General features: G+C 42.0%; 1 protein-coding gene across 3 annotated transcripts; it reads right to left on the bottom strand.

Moving 5' to 3' along the window:
• Positions 1-5,141: 5,141 nt before the first annotated feature.
• mier3b (mesoderm induction early response 1, family member 3 b) lies at positions 5,142-22,028 on the bottom strand. 3 transcript variants are annotated; one of them, XM_088409496.1, is made up of 13 exons: positions 22,017-22,028; positions 21,194-21,218; positions 19,198-19,343; positions 13,460-13,582; positions 13,257-13,380; positions 11,493-11,566; positions 11,337-11,409; positions 11,109-11,251; positions 10,274-10,355; positions 9,690-9,784; positions 9,477-9,604; positions 9,226-9,392; positions 5,142-8,324 (listed from the first exon to the last, which is right to left on the bottom strand). In XM_088409496.1, exons 1-13 carry the CDS (start codon positions 22,023-22,025, stop codon positions 7,867-7,869), a joined length of 1,647 nt encoding a protein of 548 aa, XP_088265622.1. In that variant the 5' UTR covers positions 22,026-22,028; the 3' UTR covers positions 5,142-7,866. The 3 variants fall into 3 exon arrangements, with proteins under 3 accessions (XP_088265622.1, XP_088265636.1, XP_088265629.1); XM_088409510.1 differs by lacking the exon at positions 22,017-22,028 and adding an exon at positions 21,796-21,987 and having other exon boundaries at positions 21,194-21,223; XM_088409503.1 differs by lacking the exon at positions 22,017-22,028 and adding an exon at positions 21,362-21,706.
• Between the last annotated feature and the right edge of the window lie 1,907 nt (positions 22,029-23,935).

The following is a 23,935-nucleotide window of genomic DNA, read 5'->3' as shown; positions in this document are numbered from 1 at the left end:
TCAACTGTACAGTTCTGTCTTAATTCTATCGATACGCTGTACTAGGTTTTAGTACCGAGTAAACCTATAGTTATGAACGCAACACATCGTCGCTCTTCTGTCGTCATCTTCACGCGACGATTGCTGTCCCACGTCAAGGGAGGACTGCGGCGCAGCTTTTAAGACGGGTTTTTAAAAAGGCGACTTGGTGTCATGACAATGGACGTGACTTTCCTGGGGACGGGCTCGGCCTACCCTTCCCCTCATCGCGGCGCTTCGGCCCTGGTTCTGCGGAGCGAGGGCGATTGTTGGTTGTTCGACTGCGGGGAAGGGACGCAGACTCAGTTGATGAAGAGCCACATAAGAGCCGGTAAGTTGGGCAGCGCTGCTGCTACAGCCACCTACGGTGATTTTTTGATGTGCGAAAATGCCAGCTTGAGAAAAACTAAATATACGAAACGATATCCGAATAAATGTTTACCCATAACATGAAAAAATCGAGAGGAGTTTTTTTGAAATACCAGCGCGCCGCCTAGTGAAGACTCATTTGCGTCGTTCTTGCTCTCCAGTTGGTTATTTCATGTCCTGCGTCACAAGATGCCGCCCTGCTATTGGTCGGCATCCCTGGTCCTCTCCAGCTTCCGTTTATCCTCGTTCGTTTCGTCGTGTAGCCGAGCGTGTTTCGAAAGTGCACGGTATAGCCATGGGTCCCAAGAAGAGAAAGAATATGATTTCGATGGAGACGAAGCTGGAGATAATAAAGAAATACGAGCAGGGGATACGGATGACTGCGATCGCTAGAGAGTACGGGCGCAATCCTTCGACGATATGCACGATCCTCAAGCAGAGGGACGCCATCAAAGCGTCAACACATTCAAAGGGCGTGACCGTCTTTTCAAACAAGAGGAGTCACCTGAACGACGAGATGGAAACACTCCTCCTCATATGGATCAAGTCGAAGGAAAACGCGGGTGACACGCTGACCGAGTCGGCGATCTGCCACAAGGCCAGCGCCATATTTCGAGAACTCTCGGAGAAGGCCGCCGCCGTCGACGGAGAAGGAACATCCCGACGGGAAACTCCTCACTTCAAGGCTTCGCGCGGGTGGTTCGACAAGTTTAAAAGGAGGACCGGCGTCCATTCGGGGGTGCGACACGGCGAGGCGGCCTGCTCGGACAAGAAACCGGCCGAGGAATTAGTCAATGCGTTTCACGAGTTGACTACGAGGGAAGGCTACATACCGCAGCAGGTGTTCAGCTGCACCGAAACGGGCCTCTTCTGGAAGAAAATGCCCCGCCGGACCTTCATCGCGGAGGAAGAAAGCAAGCTACCCGGGCACAAGCCCATGAAGGACAGGCTCAGCCTCGCGCTGTGTGCTAATGCCAGCGGGGACTGCAAGGTCAAGCCCCTGCTGGTGTATCATTCGGAGACCCCTCGTGCCTTCAGGGAGCACAAAGTGCTCAAGGAGAAGCTTCCCGTGATGTGGAGGGCTAACGCCAAAGCGAAGGTAACGTGGCAGTTTTTTATCGAGTGGGTAAACCTCACTTTCGGTCCGGCCGTGAAAAAGTACCTGCTGGAGAACCGATTCCCTCTCAAATGCCTCCTGGTGCTGGATCATTCCCCCGCTCACCCTCCCGGCCTCGAGGATGACCTCCTCGAACAATTTTCATTCATCAAGGTTCTCCACCTTCAACCGAGCGTCACCCGGCCCATGGACCAGCAAGTCATTTTGAACTTTAAGAAGCTGTATACCAAATATCTATTCAAGAGATGTTTTGAAATCACCAACGACACTCAACTCACTCTTTGCGAATTTTGGAGGGGGCGTTTCGATATCGTGGTATGCCTGAAAATGATCGATCAAGCTTGGCAGGAGGTTCCGAGGCACGCCTTAAACACGTCGTGGAAGAAGCTGTGGCCCGACGCGGTGGCCCCGTCCGAAGTCGTCGACGAGCCCTTCGAGCAAAATGTGTTTGAGGAGATCATTTCGCTGGGGGCGTCCATGGGGCTGGTCGTGGATGATAACGACCTTCAGGATCTCCTGGAGGGGCACCAGGAGGAGCTTACGACCGACGACCTCAAGGAGCTGGAGCTCATGCAGATGAACATCGTTCAAGAGGAGTTTTCTCTTCGCGAGGAGGAGGACGACGCAGACACGGCGACCACGACGGCGGAGATAAAAGATGTGTTGAGCTTGTTTCACAGAGTGGCAGATTTTATCGAAAAGAAACACCCGGAAAAGGTGCAAACCAGTCGCGTTATCGCTCAGTTTAATGACGTTTGCCTGGGACATTTCAGGAAACTTGTGAAAAGTCGACAGAAACAGACTTCTTTGGACCAGTATTTCGGAAAGAGGCCATCGGTAGTGAAGGAAGGAGTCGAAGACGTCGACAGTTATTCGAAGAAACTGAAAACCGAAGATGACGGTTGTTAAAACAAAAGAAAACCAACAACATTGAAAGTGTATTGAAAGTGCATTTCATTAAGCGTACGTTTTAATGCTATAAAGTGTTTCATGTAAATGCAAGAATGTTTGTACAATATTGTTTTCTGCTCTTTGCTCTACTCTGCGAATGCTTTCGGATGCCGCCTCGTTCTAAAGGTGAGGGTTCCACATTTTTTTTTACCTTTTTTGTTTGGCTTGGTACAAATAATATCACTTACATAAGAAAGACTTTGATTTTATTTTGCATCACAAGTACCACTATTCTTTTTTTTTTTTTATCATGAATAACGAAAGCTTGGTTCCCACCCAAAAATCTGGATTTTGTAAATGCCCAAGCGCAATTGTGTGTCTTAGGTCGCATCAGCAAGGTGTTCATCTCTCACCTTCATGGCGACCACCTGTTCGGGCTTCCGGGGCTCCTCTGCACCATCAGCCTCAACCTGACCTCCGACCCCCAGCCCCCTGTCAAATGCGTGGATGTGTTCGGGCCCCGCGGGCTCCGCCGTTTCCTGCGGGTCACGTTGGGCCTGACAGGCTCGCAGTTGCTCTTCCCTTACGCGGGTCGGTCAGCACGCGGGAAAATTCGTTTATAGTTCAGTCGTTTTTGTTTTTTTTTAATAATAGTTGTGTTCTGGAATATTTTAGTTCATGAACTGGAGCCCACGCAAGACCAAAGTCCAGAGGAGGGTCAGCTCAGTCTTGAGGTTGGTTGTGTACAACGCACCTCGTTACATAGATTTACTGTACGGACCATACAGTAAGCGCGCTTTTTGTCTGTAGATGACGGCGGAGCGCGGCCCTCCGCTCCCTCAGGAGCGTCCCGGCAGAAACATCTCACTGGACGCCCCCTCCGACACTTACTTCCTGTTTGAGGACGAAAAGTTTACGGTGAAGGCCTTCAGGTTGTTCCACCGCGTTCCCTCTTTCGGATTCTGCGTGCACGAACGCGAACGACCCGGGAGGCTCAAGACGGAACGGCTGCGAGAACTGGGTACGCCGCCGCCGCCTCTCGTCCGAAGCGCTCCCGATTCAATCTCCGTCACGAAAGTGGATGCGAAAAATACTAAGTTGAGTTTCGGTCGGGTGTCCTCCTCAGGTTTGAAGCCGGGACCTCTGTACGGGCGCCTCAAAGCAGGTCAGCGGGTTCAACTGGAAAACGGGCGAGTGATTTTACCTGCCGAGGTCCTGGAAGAGAACGTCCCCGGGAGGAAGGTGTGCATCCTGGGGGACTGCAGCTCGGCGTTGGGCGAGGCCGCGGCCGTCTGCCGGGGAGCCGACCTCCTGGTCCACGAGGCCACGCTGGGCGAGGAGCAAGGGGACAAGGCGCTGGAGCGCGGCCACAGTACGCCCGGGATGGCGGCGGCCTTGGCCAGGGCCTGCGGCGCCCGGACGCTGGCCTTGTATCATTTCAGCCAGAGGTACAAACCCGAAAGCCTGCGCGGGGACGACGACGACGACAACCGCCACCGCCGCGACGTCTCGGAGCTGCGACGTCAGGCCGAAGAGGCTCTCCGTGGAGACGGCGTGGAGGTGGTTCTGGCCGAGGACTTTCTCACCATCGACGTACCGGTTCGCAGAGCTGAGTCCTCCATGTTATGTTCTAAGACTTGAGTGGATCCGTCTCTGATGGATGTTCTCACCAAGTCGCTCAAACTCAAATACTGAGTGGCACTCAAGAGGCCTTCTTTTATGTTGCGCTCTGGGCACTGCTGGAAAACTCAGCCAGCATCCGTATACTAAGGATTGATGCCCTTCCCCCAACAAACAAACAAAAAAAGTCTTCATTTAAAAAAAACAAACAAACAAAAAACTCTTTACAGTGTTTTTGTGTGTATGTGTATGTGTGTGTGTGGGGGGGGGGGGGGGGGGGCGTGTCTCTTGATGATTTATTTAAATCAAAATACTGTACAGGGTCTCCGTTCGAAAACAAACAAACAAGCCTTACGCTAAAAAAATGCCCTATAGTTTTTAAGGAAAAAAAAGCCTTTCTATGTGTGTTCTCAATACATGATCATTAAGAAACAAACACTATTTTCAGGAGAGAAAATTCTCCAGAGACCATATATGTTCATGTAGTTGTAGTACAGTGTAGTCATGTTTAATCAAGTTTGTTTTTTAAGGGAAAAAAAATGCCCTTGGATACACTTTTTAGTAGACAATGCACCATATTTTAAAAGAAACATCAGCTGCGGTCATGCATGTTAAAATATAAACTTTTGATCAGCAATTTTTTTGTGGCCTTTTTTTTTACATTCATGGAAAATGATTTCTGACAGGGGCAGATAAGACTTGTCTTCTTACTTCATTCCATTCTGATTTGGAAGTTCATTTTCATTGTTCAACTGAATAAAAACATGACCAAATGGTCTATCAACTTTATATTGGAATTAATGAAAAAGTACCTCAAGGTCTCAGGTTTAATGTTTAGTTAACACATTCGAATTGTAGTGGAAGAGTATGAAAATGAGAGATTAATACATGGTACACACCAATGAAAAGTGAAAACTTAAAAAAAAAAAACTCAAAACGAGGGATTTTAATCTAATTTTGTCAGTTTTTGGTCTACCTCCATGTATTTTATGTCATTTTAATGGAAATAAAGTGTAGAATTGAACAATCTCAATTTTTACTTTTGTGGACAAAAGCCCAGTTTTGTGAAAACGCTTTTTTTTTTTAATACATGTACACACACAAATGGAGCAAGATAAAACCAAAATATTTTTCCAGAGCTTTTATTTCTGGAACTGTACACAAGGTATTAAAGTACAACAGAAAATAAAAAAATGAATGTCTTAACAAAATGAGCAGGAAGAGAGCGCAAACAATGTCATTGTATATACAATTCTTAAAAACAATAGATAACTTCTGTTCTGGAACTTTTCTCATAGTGATGCCTTTTGATTGTCTAGAATTCTGTATATATTTTTCTTCTGCAGGGTTTTTTTTTTATTCACAAAGGTATTTGGGGTTTATTTCCTGTAAATTGACAAAGTAAATTTGCTTTGTTGTGGCTTGCTAGTGCGCGCACACACACACACACACACACACACACACACACATACACACCAATATCACATTTTAGTTCACAGGGTGGTGGGATAGAAAAAAAAAAACAACCTACCATTTTTAAAATGGTCTTTTACATTCTGACAAGTGTTTGTACAAACCACAGAGTGAAATAAATAGCACTGCACCGCTGCCCATCACCTACTGCATATAAAAAAAAAAAATACAATATGTAATCACCCCAAAAGGGAAGCCACCATCCTTTTACCATTTAGACAAAAACAGGAAAGGGGGGCGCATGCGTCGGGAAATCTTGTCAGAGGATCTTCGTTTTACTTTTGGGGAGAAAATACAAATTACAGTGAAGTCAATGAAGGTCAAAACCCTGAAAAAAAATATTTAATATTTTGCAGCGTGAAGCAAAGTTGACGCCCCATAAAATTGTACTTGAGGTCCTCTCTGTTTTTTTGTTGCTTTTGTTCATTTTTTTTTTCTTCTTCCACAAGCGGGAGAGTTTGACCAAGAAACATTCAGGAACTGCATTCTACATCGGAGGTTCCACTGTACAGAAAGGGAAAATAAAGCCAAACAATCCCAAGTCAACCAGTATAACGCAAAATAATGCAAATTCTGTACATATCTACAAAGTATGGCCATTTGAAAACAAACTCAGACTAATAACAATAATGAGCTTTGTATGCACACAAATGGACAATTAGAGGTCAAGTCATTCGACTTTTAAAGGCTACTTGCTAATTCTTATTTACATCAACGATGCCATGGAAAGCATGAATGAGTTGCTCCAAGTGCACCTGTGGTGTGCCTGGGGATGCAAATTCAACCGCGCGCGGGCGCACGCTCAGTGTCACGTACAGCCCCACCGCGTCGCCCAATGCATAGATACATGAAGACCGCCGTGTTAGAACATGGTACGCTCCGAAAACCATTTTGCTACATGGCCGACATTCAACACGCACGCACAACACAAAACAAAACAGACAGCAGTGCGGGCATCAAAGATAATACTGAAATTCTCGGAAAATGACAAAAAAAAAAAAAAAAAAAGTAACAGCAAACTGTCCACTGTAATTGCTGACCATGAGTAAGCGCGAATGAAAACAGCGGGAGATTGAATTCTAGCCAAAATGAAACAAAAAAAATTATAGTGGTTACAATGTCCGAGTTAGTCATTGTAATAAGTCAGAGCAAATTGGAATATTTAAGACTACTACAAACCAGGTTCAAATCAAACCCTGAGCTAAGTAGTTACAAAAGTTTTGGTCCCTGGAAAACTGTGCTGGCCAATGAGTTGGCGGGGGAATTAAGAGTATTTTAAAGACATCAAGTCATAGTTTTTCAGGTTAATATCGCTCTCCAGCACAAAGAGCCAATCAGCGCACTGACACGTGTGGTTTACGCTAACGGCGCTAACCCCGAGATGCAACGCGGGGACTTGAAATAGAACATGCCTAGTGACCGAAACCATGAAAACGGGGACAATGGGATACTCGGCATTGCAAGTGCACCGCTGCTAAAATTGCACAACGCCGCGATAAACAAAATGACAAAGAACATGACGGATGGAAGCAAAGAACCGCAAGTGGATTTTCACATGCGCTGCAGTTAGCCCATTCGCAAGTTCCGACCACAAAACGGAAGACAGCGTTGCGGGCTATTGGATAGGAGCGCGTCACGTCTCGTGGCCAAGTCACAGCAACTCTGCACCTCTTTACAACCCGAATTTGAGCCTTTTTGCTCATTTTACATAGTAGACAAGACTCCCCCAAACGCAATTCAGTTGGACATCATTTTGCAAATTGCTTCCTTAGCCCCCCCCCACAAATCCCTTCTCATCCATAGCATAAGAATTTGGTCATCATTGGTTTTCACTAGTTGTCCTTTCAATTCTGCTGAAGAAAACCGTTACAAACGGCGAGCCCATTGCACGTGTAATGAGGTCGTTTGACGTGACTTGCCACCTCTGACATAGTGCCCGCCCCCAGTCATAATGGCTACACACAAATCAGAATGAACTTAAAAGCTCCGTAGCAACACGCCTACTGCAACGTACCTGTAAACCAACATGATCATAAAAAAAAAAATAAAGTACCACTTTAAATAAGCACCTTCTCAAGATGATTTTGGCAGCGAAAAAAAGAATGGCAGGGTACCGAAGACCACACTGTACATGGACGTTACCGCGGCGACAAAAAAAAAAAAAAAAAAAGGCTATTATAAACTCTTGAGAGAAATCAAGATTTTTAGTTCTAAATGAGAGACATCACTGATGTCATAGTACACAAATGAAAACAAAAGTATAATTTCTGTACATATATTTATATTTATATTTATATATATATATATATAGCTATATATAATGTGAGGTCAGTCTTATGTACACGGCCAAAAAAAACTAAGGAAGCGGACGAGGAAAATCAGTCGGACTGAAGCGCTGCGGCGTGTTGCGCGTGGTGGCGGGCATGCCCGCTCAAAAAGCCGTTGGGCTCACCAAAGTCCGTGACCGACATGGCCATTTTGGCGCCGGTTATCCTGTGGTGGTGCGGCGCGGTCCGGCGCGCTTCGAAGTCCACGGCCAGGTTGCTCACGGAGACGTCACCCATGAAGGAGTCCGGCAGCGCCAGCTTGAGTCTTTTGGAGGGTCGCTCGCAGTCCTTGGCGACGCACACGCCGCTCAGCTGGCCCAATTCCGAGTGGTAGAAGCCGGCGTCCAGCATGTTGAGGCAGTCGGCGTCGGCGCCGGCCGCGGGGAAGCCCAGCGGCTCGTCGTGGTTGAGGGAGGCGCGGTGGAGGCTCTCCAGCGGGGGGAAGCTGTACGAGTCCAAGCACGTTACCTCGGCCGGGCTGCACACCGTCGCCACGCTGTTGCTCAGGGCTGAGAAGAAGCATCGGATCCCGAATCAGAAACAACGACAAAAACAGTGCAACTCGCAAACAGCAGGTGATCCGTCATTTTCTGTTGGGAAAAAAATGCGGTAACGTTTCATCCAAAAAAAACCTAGTTAGCCGCAGAAGTGGGAGGTCGGTCAGTAACGACAGACTGAGTCTCGGTGGCGGGCCGCCAAACGACAACAACAGATGACTTTTACAAGCGATGAAAGAAGATTTGGTCCGTCGTTCTGGGATGCCTGGGAGCTTACTGCACTCAAGTAACCAATGGGCACATCACAAAGTGACACGCTGATTGGCTCTTAGCCAGGAAACACAAGATAGAAGTTTTAAAGTCCCTGCCAAAAGGCGTTAGCTAGTAAATTAAAATCAGCGAATCCCACTTTATTCTTGTAGTGTATGTGAAAGATGACACGGGTTTAAATGTGTCTATTTTGTTTCGTGACAAAGGTAGGCCTCCAAGTGGGCAAGGTTGCTTATTGCGGCAGCATTTTCTTGATTACATACAGTAGAAATATTGCCAATTTTTGACCATCTTTTGCTTCTATTTCTGCACACAACTTTAAATAGTACTTAAAACCACCATGTCCAGAATGCTGTAGTTGAGGTAAGAAAAAAAAAAAAAAAAAAAAAATCAGTCCCGCAGTAAGCGCAGTGCAAGAAAAAAAACATGCATTTTCAGGGGGCAAATTTACATGGAGGCGGGGCGAGAGAAAATATCCCAACAAGTATCACAGCACACTTAATGCTAAGGTTGGTGTGCTAGATTTTCCCAACTGTAATATTCTGCGTACCCAATCAAATCTCTTTTTTGTTTTCATGTTGTGCAATTGAGCAAGAAAGGTGCGTAGTGTGCAGCGTGTGAAAAGTGTATAGGAAGTACCGACCTGTGAGGTCACTGGCAGTGATGGAGTTGAGCAGGCTGAGCTGCTGATCCGTTGCGCTTTCAATCCTTCCTCCTGCCCCGCCGCCCCCGCCGCCTCCCGAGCACACGGACGATGAACTGTCCACGGCCAAACCCTCCGCTTCGTCCACCAGCCTGTCCATTAGGTCTCTGGGTACCAAACGCGAGGCTTCCTTGTCATTTGAGCGCTGCCGTTTTTGTTGGGGCACCACTTTGCTGTCAATGTCTACTTACGTGACGCCGGGATAGCTGCTGTACTTTTTCTTCCCAAAGCGATTCTGCTGCACAAAGACGTCGAAACGCTCAGACTTCTTCCACATGTAGTAAAAGGCAACGCACTCCGCTACCGTTCGTGTTGTCACCTGAGGGGGAGGCAAAAGCATTAAACAGTCAGTCATGCGCCAAATCAGCTTGTCCCGTTGTTTCTCAGATCACTGGCGGACTCACTTTGTGTTTCTGAATCAGGTGAAAATTCTTGTCATACATCTGCAGAGCATGTTCAAAATTCTTGCACTCCTCTTCAGACCATGGGGGAGATTTTTCTGGAAGCATCAATTTCAAAGTCAGACTTTTTTTTTAAGCCAAGTACATTTACTTTCTGCTTCACATCGTTTAGTATGAGAACTTGAGATTATGTACAATAGCAAATGTAAGACCTTAAAAAGCGTGTATATGTTGCCATACAAGAGGCAGGGTACGCTCTAAACTGCTCACCAGCAAACTACACATGGGCAAAGCACAAGTCACTCTCACTTTTTTTTTTTTTGGCACACGGGCCAGAGGCACTCGATTTCGAGTATCACCCTATAGCGCGTCCGATCCCTTGGCAATGCAATTACAAGGGTTAAATGTGATGTAAAAACACATCTGCCTTGCACAAGGCATTTAATGGATATTAGATTTGCCGCTTAGCGATGCAACTAGATAGGCAAAAAAAGTCACAATTGAGGTCCCAAAACTCCTTATTTCATCTTAAACTTCACACAAAAATCCACTAGAAAAGTACAGGTTAACTTTTTGACTTGGCTTACCTTTCGAGGATTTTAGGTGGCTACAGTATTGCTCGAGTGCTTCGTGGGTGTTGTAGTTACACTTGACCAGCTCAAGCAATGCCTGAATGAGCAAAGTCGAAAGAAGGAGAAGAAGAAAATCAATGTATAATTCACACTGGAGCTGAGTGCACATGCTTCAAAATACTAAAATGGGTAAAAAGAAGAATGTTGAAATCAATGCAAAAAAGCCATACTCTCTCAAACACTGGTCTCTACTTGCTGGACAAATAATTTCAGAAAAATACATGCTCTATCTTTTCTCTGTGTAAAGCTTCAGACCTATGCAGATACAAAGTTTACTTCAAAGAGAATTTGAATTGTTTCCAACCAAAGTACCAAATGTACACAATGCCATCAATTCTACACTTTGTATGGAAGCTATAAAGGCGTTGCTCCAGAGTTGTAAAGATGATCTAACAATGTCTTTAATATGATAATTGGCATTCTAATCTGCACACTGCGGGTGGTTCCATGCGGCATCTAGTCTGTGTTCATCCTGTCTTGCCATTTCGCAGTCCGTTTGTTTGAAACTACCTGACAAATGTAACTCATCTTTTGAAACCATGTACCTAATACATGAAAAAATAAATTATTCCCCTTTACAGCAACTGAATACATAAATGCATCCGGCCACTATTTGCCAAGCTAGAGTTATTTAATGATTAATCCAGTACAATGTGTTACTGTAACAAATAGGTTAGACATTTGATAAAAACTGATAAAACTGGTGCAATGTTTTTATTCTACCAGGTCAGCTTCCACTGTGCGAAACTTGGAACAAAAATTCATGAGGAGTGAGTATATTCAAACGGACCTGTTCATTGTCTCGAACGTGCGGTCTGTCGCGCGCCGCCTTCTCGTCCGTCGTTTGTGACAACACGTCGGTCAGAAAGCTCCTCACTTTGCTTTCTGGCAGCAAGCCCGGGCTCCACATTAGCTCATCTTCATCCTCATACACTGCAAAGCATAGGCAGTATTAAGTCAAATGTAACATTGCAAAGTGGGGTCAATTTCGCTGAAAACAAGAAAGAGGAGTAGCTACCTTTCTCATTTTCTGTGTAGTGGCAGATGGTGAAAGGAACCTCCGCTTGGTACTCAGCGCCCACCATTATTTCCTTGTTATTCAATTGAAGGATAAACATTTCATTCATTATTATGCTCTGAGTGGCACATTTTACGCGTTTCAAAAGCTATGTACCTTTCTTGAGTCTTCTGGACTTGGACCATCATCATCACACTCAGAATCTTTATCCCCATCGGAGACGGCATTGGCTGAAGAGATAAATAAGTCAATCCACTGTTGCATTTTCAAGATCTCATTAAGTGTCCATAGAAAGTTGTATTTCTCCAAATTAGTAGTCACACTGCATTTGTATAACATTAGTTGGATTTCCCGCTAGTGTCAATTATATGTAGATTTCCTATCACCTTTTTGTTAGATCTTCATAAAATACCGATTTTGTTTAGAAGGCATAATACGATGAATTGAATATAATGTCCCAATCAAAATCTGTGGTTGTAAAAACTTCTTTGCAAGGAGTGCAGTGAAGCGTGACGTGCTGAATGAAATGGTGCCGTAGTGTCTCATTTTAGACACTGGGTGGCACCCACATAATGATATGCAGTACTGTACATGACAGTAAATGTAGCTCACAAAGAAGTCATGATGCCGCTTCCAATATGCAAGCGCTGTGTACTAACTGCTGAGCTGTAAATGAAGTCAATTTCAAAAGAAATACCAGACTGATTGTTTATAATACCACAAGGTCCAAAGCCAAATGTCTGATTTTGGCCCAGAAGTCAGTCCCTCCCCATTGTGAATCTCTTGGGGGCGATCCAAAGACTTTACCTGCTAAATGCTAATGCGAACGTGGATATTCTACAGTACATTCTGTCCCTGAAGCGATCAGCAAGCTATTTTGCTCAAGCGTGGACACTGATCACTTCTGCATGTAAGTTGCAGTGCTCATATGGGCATTGCTTGTAAAGTAAGAATTTTTGAGTATTGCAATGTTTGCTGTCGTCCGGTCACGAGCAAGAGGGCAGCGGAGGACTGAGAGTCGGTTACCATAATACTCCAAGTAGAAGACGCACTCTTTTGCCCCAAAATAAAGGCCATAAGTACAGGTGCATTCTATAAACGGCAACAAATAGATTTTTTTTTTTTTTTTTTTTTTACTCAACACCACTCTAGGAAGATTGGTCTGTCAGCCGCATAAGCAGAGTTTTGATGCACAGATGTGCATTTTTATATCTGAGTGAATCCTTTAACAAATGTATTATAGTATTATTGGCAGCGGACTAATGGGTTCGGTCCTATTCCTTTTTTTTAATGCTTCACAAATACTCTTGGGCCGTATGTTTGACACCCCTGCTACAGTGTGTGTGTACTCAAAAGTCGAATTTGAAAGCCATAGGGGACAATAAAGTGGTGTAATGATTTGCATATGGCTCATAGTTCTGAAGATTGGTATTAAATCTTAGCTCCATGCTCGACAGTATGGCGTTTACAAGTTCTCCCTGTGCTTGCACCTTGTTGATAGCTCATTGAAGGCTTCAAGTGTCCAAAGGTATGAATGTGCTTGGTTGTCTATGTGCAGGATGAATGACTGGCATGAAGTGCAGAGTACACTCATCATCCAGACCACCTGGGATGAGGATGAATTGGCAAGGGGCATAAGAGTATGGCTAGATGGGTTTTGACATACAGCAAATAATGTCCTAAATTAATTGAATTTCTCTCAGTTGTTATAAAGTTAAATGAAAATGTATAATCACTACTTGGTATTTGTATAGCTATTTATAATTATTTTATTAATTTCAAATTATGACAATTACAATGTTCCTTAAAAATCATATTAAGATTAAATGCAATGAAATGTTTCTCGATATAAATTAAACCTGAAGTAGAAGATGCAATTAAACAAAGATAGGGAAGTAGAGTTTTGTGTAGGTTTCTCACATCGAAGTGTTCTGGGAAAGAAATCTGTGGCCTCATGGGAGGTGACCGAGGGAGTGAGGTCATCCGCCGACGACTGCGTCTCCTCCTCGTAGTCGCCAGACAACAGGTCTTTAGCAATTTCCTCCTGAGAAGAAATGACTCAGGTTGACCAACGTCATTCTTGGAAATAGACGGCAAAATGCGGAGAGGAGGGTGACGCTCACCTTATCCAAAGTCATGTCAGGCAGCTCGTCTGTGAGGTCACCGGATGAGCTGTCGATACTGGAACCGGCCGAGGCCTCGTAGCGATAGATGGCCAGCAGCTCCTCCAGAGGCATGTTACCCTCCTGGTGAAGAGGGCAGAGAACTTGTTAATAGTCTGCATGATGTACAGTTCACCTGGAGTCTCCAAGTCTGGGAACTCCGGCTTCCTCCCACACTCCAAAACATGCATGGCGGGTGTATTGGACATATTAAATTGTCCTAAGGTGCGATTGGATACGTGAATGATTGTTTGTATCTGTGTGCTCTGTAATTGGCTGGCAACCAGTTCAAGGTGCCCCTCCCCCCGCCTACTGCCTGAAGTCAGCTTGGATAGGCGTCATCAAGCCTGCGACCCTTATGAGGATAAGCGGCTCTAGAAAATGGATGTTATCAAGCAGGTGTTTCAAACTGTTTCTGTTCCTCTGTTACGTCAGTCTTGAAAGGGTTTTAATATTGACCTTGATTAAACTTTTTTTATACCGGTAAACAATTGCATTCAGGTATAAGGAGACATTACAGCTACCGAAACGTTGATGCTAGTCTTGTTATCCAGTTTTGCATTGTGTTAGCTCAAGGCTCTACACTAACTTTTGCACTTGGGCTATCAATTTTATTTGGTCGCACCCTTTCTGAAGGAGCTGCTGGTTTACAGTAATCTCAATTTGCATTCTGTAAATTTGAAAGCTGTAGTCTTCAATGACGTAAAGATTTAGACAGTAACTCGAGATACGATATTTGCTGAATATTTTACTTTAACAATAACTGTTTGGTACAAGTAGAGGTTGGCAAAACAATTCAATTGTTTTACAAAAGTAAAAAAAAAAAAAGGAACAAAGACTATTATGTGAACATTATTTGGTTCAATATAGAGGGGCCAGCTCTTATTGTGTGATGAGGTTTTCCAAAGCAAACCACTGCCCCATTCTCAAGTCTTTTGCAGATTCCAGATTTTCTTCCAAGACTGTTTGGCTCCATCCAACTTCCCATCAACCCTGACCAGCTTTCCTGTCCCTGCTGAAGAAAAGCAGCCCCACAACATGATGCTGCTGCCACCACCATGTTTGACAGTGGGGATGGTGTGTTGAGACTGGTGTGCAGTGTTAGTTTTCTGCCACACATGACGTTTTGCATTTAGGCCAAAAAGTTCCACTTTGGTCTCATCTGACCCGAGTACCTTCTTCCATGTGTTTGCTGTGTCCCCCACTTGGCTTCTGGCAAACTACAAACGAGACTTCTTATGGATTTCTTTCAACAATGGCTTTCTTCTTGCCACTCTTCCATAAAGGACAGCTTTGTGCAGTGCACGACTAATTGTTGTCATATGAAAAGATTCCCCCACCTGAGCGGTGGATCTCTGCAGCTCCTCTAGAGTTACCATGGGCATCTTAGCTGCGTCTCTGATCAGTGCTCTCCTTTAGCATATAAGTTTCGGTGGACGGCTATGTCTTGGTAGGTTTGCAGTTGTGCCATACTCTTTCCATTTCTTGATGAGGGATTGAACAGTTCTCCGTGAGATGTTCATAGCTTAGGAAATTATTATTATTAAATTATAACCTAACTCAGCTTTAAACTTCTCCACAACTTTATCCTTGACCATGCTATTCACTGACCAGTGTCCTCCAAACCTCTGAGGCCATCACACAGAACAGCTGTATTTATACTAAGGTTAGATTACATACAAGTAGACTCCATTTAATCATGAGGTCAACAGCTGATCATTCGGCAATCATGCACCCTCTGAAGGCAACTGGTTGCACTCAGAGAAAAGGGGGCTGAATACTTTTGCATGCCACATTTTTCAGTTTATTTAAAAAAAAAAGAAAGTCATGTATTATTTTCCTTCTACTTCATAATTGTGAACAGCTTTATGTTGGTCTTCCGCATAAGATGCCAATGAAATATATTCATGTTTATGTTCAGAAAGTGACAATGTGGAAAAATTCAAGGGGTATGAACACTTTTCCAAGCCACTGTATGCACTAATTCAAACATGTACTGTATGTTTCCGAGTACAAGTCAACCTCCCTTATTAATCGAAACCCAGTTTTTACTGCAATTTGGGTGAGTTTTACAAAAACGTGATTATAAGTCTCCCCCGGACTATAGAGGTTATGTAAATCATGGCTGTCGAGTTAAAGCACATGGTGTGTGTTATTAAAATTACTAAACTATTCTACTATTAGAGGCATTACTACATCGTCTATCGAGAAACATACTTTTGTGGTTATTGGGGGGGGCGAGACAAGACTGCGAGACAATCTTGGCATGCGCATAGAAGCATATGCTGAAAATGATGTTGCAACAATAAAACGATATGGCATTTCAATGCTTTATATTTTGACAGAGCTGAATACTAACGTCTAAAAGTCATCATCACAATTTGACACGTAAAATAGCTCCTCACATTTTAATGTATGGATACAACTCCACAACTGGTTTTTCTTCCTTCTCATCATAAACATCCTTGTTACTCTTCCATGGGTAGTCCATCTTTGGACCTGGCAAATTTGTTTAGAAATGGAGATCTCCAAAAATGTTCTGCTAAAGTTTTTCTCACCCAAGTGACCACTGTGACGAGATCAGAGCGTGGAAGGTTGCCCTTCGCTGTGTTTCTCCCTCCCATCTCTAACATCCATGTATGCCACTCCTCTTGCAATTTTGTTTTGAATGGACAAATCAACCCATATTTTCCTTTTCATAACGTGTCAAAGTCCACAAAAAAACAAGAGCCACGCAGCCTCGTTGTCGACAAAAAAGAGGGAATCAGGCGGCGCTTGATGAAAGTGCATTTTTGTGATGTTCTGTCCAAAACACACTAAAACGGATACATACCATTATAGAATTAGAGGTGTGTGTGTGTATGTGTGTATACATACACACACACATATATATATATATATATATATATATATATATATATATATATATATATATATATTTATATATACACACACACACATACATATATATATATATATCTATATCTATACCTATATATATATATATATATTTATATATATACACACACACACACACACATATCTATATATATATATATATATATATATATATATATACACACACACACACACACACACACACACAGTCGGCCCCCGGTTTACGAACACCCTGTTTTACGAACAATTCGACTTACGAGCGTGGACCACGGAGATTTTTGTCCCCCACTTACGAGCAAATCTTTCGTCTTACGAACAGTCCGACATGCCGGCCATTGTGTATGCAAATATATTTTCGCTTTACTGCGTCAACAAAATCAGCAGTTGACGCTTGTGACAGTAACGTGAACGCTATTGCTCTTACAACGTCACAGTCACTGTCTCAGTCACGGCATCAGTCACGGAGTCAGTCACGGAGATGCCAATATGAGAGGCTTCTTCTATTATGGATTAAAGAGAAGGAAATCGCCGGTGATATGTTTTAGCATCTCCGTGACTGACATTGACTGACATTGTAAGAGCAATAGCATATCAGCATAACTGTGTTAACTTCGCGGGTTGGTCTCTGCTCCCCTCCGCCTCCACCCAGCTCAAGTCACGTCGCTCCAAAGGTAAATGTCATTTTTCCTTTGTATATATTATTTAACTGTACAGTAGATTATGTTACTCATTTTTAATATGTGTATAAAGTCGTGATGTTTTTACTTAAGGTTTTTGCACGCGTTGCACGCATTCACGAATTAACATAGGTTTGGATTGCCCGTCATACGAGCAGTTCGAGTTACGAGCGTAGCCGCTGAACGGAGCCTCTCCATTTTGTTGTTGACCGAGGTCCGTCCCCTGGCAAGGAAAGTCTTGCCCTTAGAAGATTGCCGAGCGGTTACAGCCATACTCACGAGCAAGGTTAACTATGCATGCGCCTCCTTCGTAATTTTTTATTAGTTCCTGCTTGGTTTCTATTGTCATCATCCTCCTACTTCTTCCTTTACCGCCACTTGCAATTTTAGAAGCCATGTCTAACAGATAAAGTTTGCAAAGTCTTCACAACATTCCTTCCTTCCGTTTTTCACTCATTTTCTCTCCTTCCTTCCGTCCCGACCAGCTGTGCCATCAAGCTAGATGAAGGCGTTCGGCCAATAGCATATCGGCATTTCTGTGATTGACGTGACGCCGGCCAATAGCATCTCCGTGAGTGAGACCAAGACTGTGACCTTAATCGACCAATAGCATATCGGCATTTCCGTGACTGACTCCGTGACTGACACCGTGACTGAGACAGTGACTGATACATTGTAAAAGCAATAGCGTTCAACGTTGCCGTGACAAGCATCAACTACTGATTTTGTTGACGTAGCAAAGTGAAAATATATGAACGAATACAATGGCTGGCATGTCGTGTTGTTCGTAAGACGAAAGGTTTGTGCGTGAGTGGGGGATAAAAACTCCGCGGTCCACGCTCGTACGTCGAAATGTTCGTAAAAGAGGGTGTTCGTAAAGCGGGGGCCAACTGTATTCTTATTTTGGTATTCTTTCATAAATGCTGAAGGATTGTGCTTATTTATTTCAAAATGTAGCATCCGTATTTACATTGAAAAGCCATCATCAACATGTTTTACTTTTTTCTGTCATATTACAGGCCAAAATACCGATTGAATAAATCAATCAAGGCTATTACGAAAAATAATTTGAAACTAGTAAGAATTGGTGAACTGTGGTTGACATGCATCTAAACATAATTTAGCCTTAGCTGTCTATCGAACTAGAAACAAGGAGTGTGGCAAAAAAAAAAAAAATTGAATCAGAAATTCTGATTTCATTTAGAATAAGAGTGCTGCAAATCAAATCCATCATTCCATTTTGAATAAACTGTCCTTGAACCATACTGCAGCCTACATAGATGTGTTCCTTTCACCTTTGAACCGTTCTGACTTCCGGCACCTGGGAATCGCTAATACTCAGAAACACATTTTTGGTCATTTTCGCTTTCATGTTCATAGTACTATAGTCATTTATTTGAGTCTGCTGCCGTCAAGGTGCTTCCAGTGAGGTGATATTTAAAGTAAAATTGACCATTTCATCTCCGCTTTATCATTGATCATTTTCCTTATGCTCCTGAACCTGTCCCCAAAACTTGTTGAACAGAATCAACAAATTCTCTCTCTCTCTCTATATATATATATATATATATATATATATATATATATATATATATATATATATATATATATATATATATATATATATATATATATATATATATATATATATATATATATATATATATATATATATATATATATATATATATATATATATATATATATATATATATTTGTGCAAATATATGTACTGTGCCTCTTAAGTTTGTTCTAATATTTTTAAAGCAGAAAATCTTGGGTGCATTCCTCATTTGATAGAGGCCTGTTTGTCCCTCAAAATTCAAATAAGAAAGCTTTAGTAATCATGTGTTGCCTAATTTTTTACCAAATAACTGAAGTTAACTAAATTATGGTATCTAATTATCAAATAGTAAACGACTTATTGCATGATTAGGTTTTTGCATATCGTCCAGCACTAACTTCAACTATTACTGGAATGAATTGACCTCAAAACCAGACTCAGACGCCAAAAAAATTTGATCGGGACATCTCTATGCATATCGAAGTGCCATTTATTAGAAAAAGACACAGCCTCCAAATCGAGAAATATAAATAATTTTGTCATCAAGCTATAAAATTTACCTTCTCCAAATCAGCAATCTCAGCGCTAAAAGTGCCTCCTCCTTCCAAAGATTCTTCCTCCTCCAGGGTCCTCTCGTCGTCGTACTCATGAACTAGCATCTCAGCAGTGGGGTCAAAGTCATGATCTTCTGACGACAAAGAGCCAACTGATAGAAAGACAAATAGAAAAGAACAGAAATGCATTTTAACTGCTTCAATGGGCGGAGGGGGTAACAAGATTCATTCTTGCTGCCTAAAATAAAATTTGGTACCTTCCCATTTTTTTTTATTTAACTTGCATTGAGGGACAGTCAATAAACACATTCTTTAACTACATTCACCTTTTTGCTTTTCTCTGTCAAAAGCCATGCTTTACAACTTATTAGCCCTAATTATGCCAGTTTTTAACTTGGCAGCTGGAAAATGTGCAAATCTGTGCATTTTCCAAAACAATGAGAGTTCACAACTGGCATATGGAAGACCACAAAAACGAAGAAGTACAATGAGTACAATTGATCGACAATGAGGGAATTTACTGCATACAAAAACAAGAAATAAAGTGCAACTATCAGGTGTTGGGTTTTTTTCCTTATATGTTCTCAAAATGATGCATCATTCCAGGGAGCAATTAAATATATTTTAATTCATCATCATCAACATTGAAACAAATGGTTGATCTATTTTATTGTGTCTGGTGAACAACACAAATATCACGTTTTGATTATTTAAATAAATGGGCTTTTCTTGATATTAAATACGTTTGGAACCCACTTGTATTTCTTAAATTTTCTTAAGTTTAGACAAGAAATGACAGTGGTTAAATGTTTATATTAGAATATTCGTTTGCCTTAGTATCATATAATAAAGCTGATAGATATTTGAAGCAGTAATTAATTGCAGGTTTGTTAAAATATTCTTGAAAAGAATAAAATAAAAATAGCATATGAAATTTTGATGTGCCCGGTGATTGGCTGGCAACCAGTTTAAAGTGTGCCCCACCTACTGCCCGAAGCCAGCTGGGATAGGCACCAGCAAGCCTGCAAACCTTCTGAGAATAAGCAGCTCTAGAAAATGATGAATGAAATTCTGATAAAAGTAGGCAACGTGGGTGTCACAATCCATTCCCAAAATTGCTCAGCCCTATTTGAAATAGTTTAACAAGGTACTCAACTTGTAATAAACCCTACGACAGTGGGAAAAAAAAAAAAAAAGATTGTTGGTTTGACAATGCTGTACATCTTAAAAACAACTCTAAATCATTCTTATCGTGAATCACATTCTACATGTACAGTAAATAGTTTGTTCCAAGCGTGAAATAAACGCCCATATTAAATATACCTTTTCAATAATGGCAATGTTCAGAGATGTCAGGCAAATTACAGAAAACAATAATGTAAACAATAATTTTACTTCCACTTTCACTTCCTTTGATTAAAAAAAAAAAACCCTGAATTATTTAAACTTTAATTTTCGTCATTAAAATAAAGGCTGTAATAATAAAAGGCTGAAGTATGTAAACTTAATTTCAAAAACCATAAAAGAATCATTTTTTAATTTATTAAATAAAAAAAATATTATTAAATTATTAAATTATTCAACTGCTCATTAAATCATTTATTATATCCTAACTACATTAAATGCACATTTTTTGTTCATGCAACATGCAAACCTTCTTGTGAATCAATAACTTTGAAACCATTTTTTAAAATTACAGACAAAACTTTTATCTTGAGAAAACACGTTTTATGAAAGAAACCTGTCATACAGACTTTTTAACTATGAAATTATAAAATTATAACTATTTTCCTCACACACAGAATATTCACTGCAAAACTATATAAAGAGAATTATCCGACTTGTTGCCCATAATGCTACAACTCCAACAATTTTTCCCCTCAAAAATTTGGCCACCAATTTATTAGGATTTTAATCTAAATGCGCACCTCCCAAACGGAACCCTAAAACTACTGGTAGGCCACCAGCAGCATCACTAAACCTTTTCACAAACGACACTTACCTGGACTTGAACTCCCAATGGAAGCCTGCGGAGGAAGAAAGCCACATTATATATCACCCTTCAGAATGAAAATTCACGATATTTTATTAATAATGACAATGAAGGAAACAGTACAATTACTTAAAACGCAAAACGAAACAAGCAAGGAAAACCAGCATGAACCGTTACCTGAACGACAGTCGGCGGCGTAGCAGACTTATAAATCAATTCGGTAACTAAAATCTTAAATTACTGGCAAACGCGAGACAGGACAAGGGTGAAAAATTAAAATGCCATGGATATGTTCGGCGAGACGACAGTGACATTTGTAAGCGACGCTAGTTAGCTGGTGAGCTAACATCAGAGCACCGATGATAAACCCGTACATTTCGTCGCATGTAAACATATACATTTTGCTTGGCGCGGAGTAGCATTTGACGGCTTTGGGGTTCCCGGTGAGAATACGCGGTGGCGTTTCAACGACTTAAGGTGTCGTCTTTTTCGCTCACTACCATAAAAATCGCGTAGGATATGATTTCACCCCCCCCCCCCCCCCCCCTCCCTCCCTACCCCGAGCAAATGTTAAAATTTACGTATCAATTTACGCCACCGCTATATCCAAGCAGCTGAGAGCGAAGGCGCAGCGGCCTTGTAGTGAAGGATCACGTCAGACATTGGTGCACATCTCCGGTCAAATAGTAAACATTTTTGACACAAGTCGCGCTATACAGCCGGCAAAAAACACCATATCTCCACTCGCTAGCGAAAAAGTGGAAAAGGGCGACATGAAATGATAAAAATATCGATTTAAGACCGACGGCTTCTCCCCTGTTTTCCCTCTTACCTCCGCCATATTGGTACCTTTAGCTAATGAGCCAGTCGTAGCGCAGTACCCGGATGACGGCTGCCGGCCAATCAGAGACCGCGCCGGCCGCCTAGGTCGTGACGCAGTTCAAAACCAACCTCAGATTAACGGGAATCCTTTCACACGTCGTAGATTTACATGAAAATGCTGAACCTCATTTTAAAATTATCACACGAGTCTCGTCGTACAATGCGTTTTAAAATCGCAGCTACGGGGAAATCTCAGCTATTTATCCTCACGGCGAGACGATCTGTCGCTGGGTCTGCGTCAAGGTATCAGGTGGCGATCTACGTCAACCATTTGCCATGGACGTTGGCCAATTATTACAATAATGAAAATAATAAAATGAAAATACCTATACACGTCGGTTATTAATAGCAGACACTATAATACTGGGTGCGCTTTCGCAAGCTATCGAGTCCCACCCAGTACAAGAGAAGAGGTTAAAAAAAAATTATATATTAGCCTATATTATGTAGGCGAAAGTGGTATATGCTTGGTCATACTGTATTATTATTCTTTACGGTAACCAACTGTATATTACCTTGTAGATACTGGCGGTTCTAGGAACAGATGTTTAAGGGTGCTAAGGGTTGTCTTGTTCCTGGCCGAACATGATCAAATTTACTGTTGGGCACATTCTAACGCAATTCCATCCATTGTGAAAGAAAAGCACATTTGCCAAAAACGATAAAGGTTATTTAAACGTTGAGCCGCAACAGAAGAAGTATGGACTGGAATAATAAAAGTCACAAATTACAAATACTGTAGTCAAATATTTGCAAGAAAATTATATCTTTGAGATTAATTCATAATAAATAAATACAAAATCAAGCTGTAACCCGCAGAGAAAATGCATTTAAAGATGCAAATTAAACTGTATACCTTGCATAACAAAAGCATGTTTCAGAAAAAAAGTTGTATGTTTTAAAGAAAAAAGGATTGTTTAATTTCACAAATAAAGGGATGTATAATTTTGAAATAAAAAAAATCGATAATAATGTTGCAATACTCCCGAGTGAAACGCTGTACATTTTCCAGTTTAAACTCACTTTGTAATATTACGTGACTACAACCTTTAAAACAATGACGACTGGACATGCTGTTGACTGAAGTGCATCCTACCAGACATGCGATGATTATAATTACTATTTATTTAGGATACCGATGTACTGATTGGTAGTGATTACTTCCAACATTTGTAATCATTTGACCTGTATATCACTGTATCTGTTCTTATAATCTATCTTCCAGTGTACTATTTGAATGTGTACCAGTACCCAGTGGGAGACACTACGCAGTATGTTAGATCCACGAGTACAGTTTTCTCCCCACCTATCATAAAGCTAAGCATGCACATCCCATTTCTCCCAATGCTGAAGATGTTTGTTTGTCTACTGAAGCACCTTGGACTGGCCGTCAGTCACTGTCAGTCTCGTGAGTGTGTGAATGAGATAATTTATGTTGTCACTCTACAGAGACAGAGAATTTACCTTGACATGGACAAATTAAACCGGTCCCGAATCATACAGTAAGTGATGGACTGATGAAACTTTTAGAAGACGCGGGTTTGAATAATGTGATGTTGCTGTGTGCATACAGACAGTGCTCTTAATGTGGGAGCAACACTGAGAATGACACTCATTTTTATTGAAAGAAAAGGTAGAAAGAAAGGGTGAGGTCCTGGTACTCATGTAAGTAACCACAAAAAAAATGATGTGCACCCCTGTGTGTGTGTGTGTGTGTGTGTGTGCATGTATGCGTGTGTGCATAATTTTTTCTCGTGGGTTACTCACATGAGTACCAGAACGTCACCTTTTCTTTCTATATATATCAGTGGATGTAAGTGACTTTCACACGTACGCCTTCTGTGATGTCAGACTCTGGAATACATACCG

Source organism: Hippichthys cyanospilos, chromosome 1, assembly GCF_059441005.1.
Source record: "Hippichthys cyanospilos isolate Australia breed blue-spotted pipefish chromosome 1, RoL_Hcya_1.0, whole genome shotgun sequence".
In the NCBI taxonomy this organism is placed as follows: domain Eukaryota; kingdom Metazoa; phylum Chordata; class Actinopteri; order Syngnathiformes; family Syngnathidae; genus Hippichthys; species Hippichthys cyanospilos.
The sequence above is the reverse complement of the archived record's forward strand: the minus strand, read 5'-3'. Positions and strand labels throughout refer to the sequence as shown.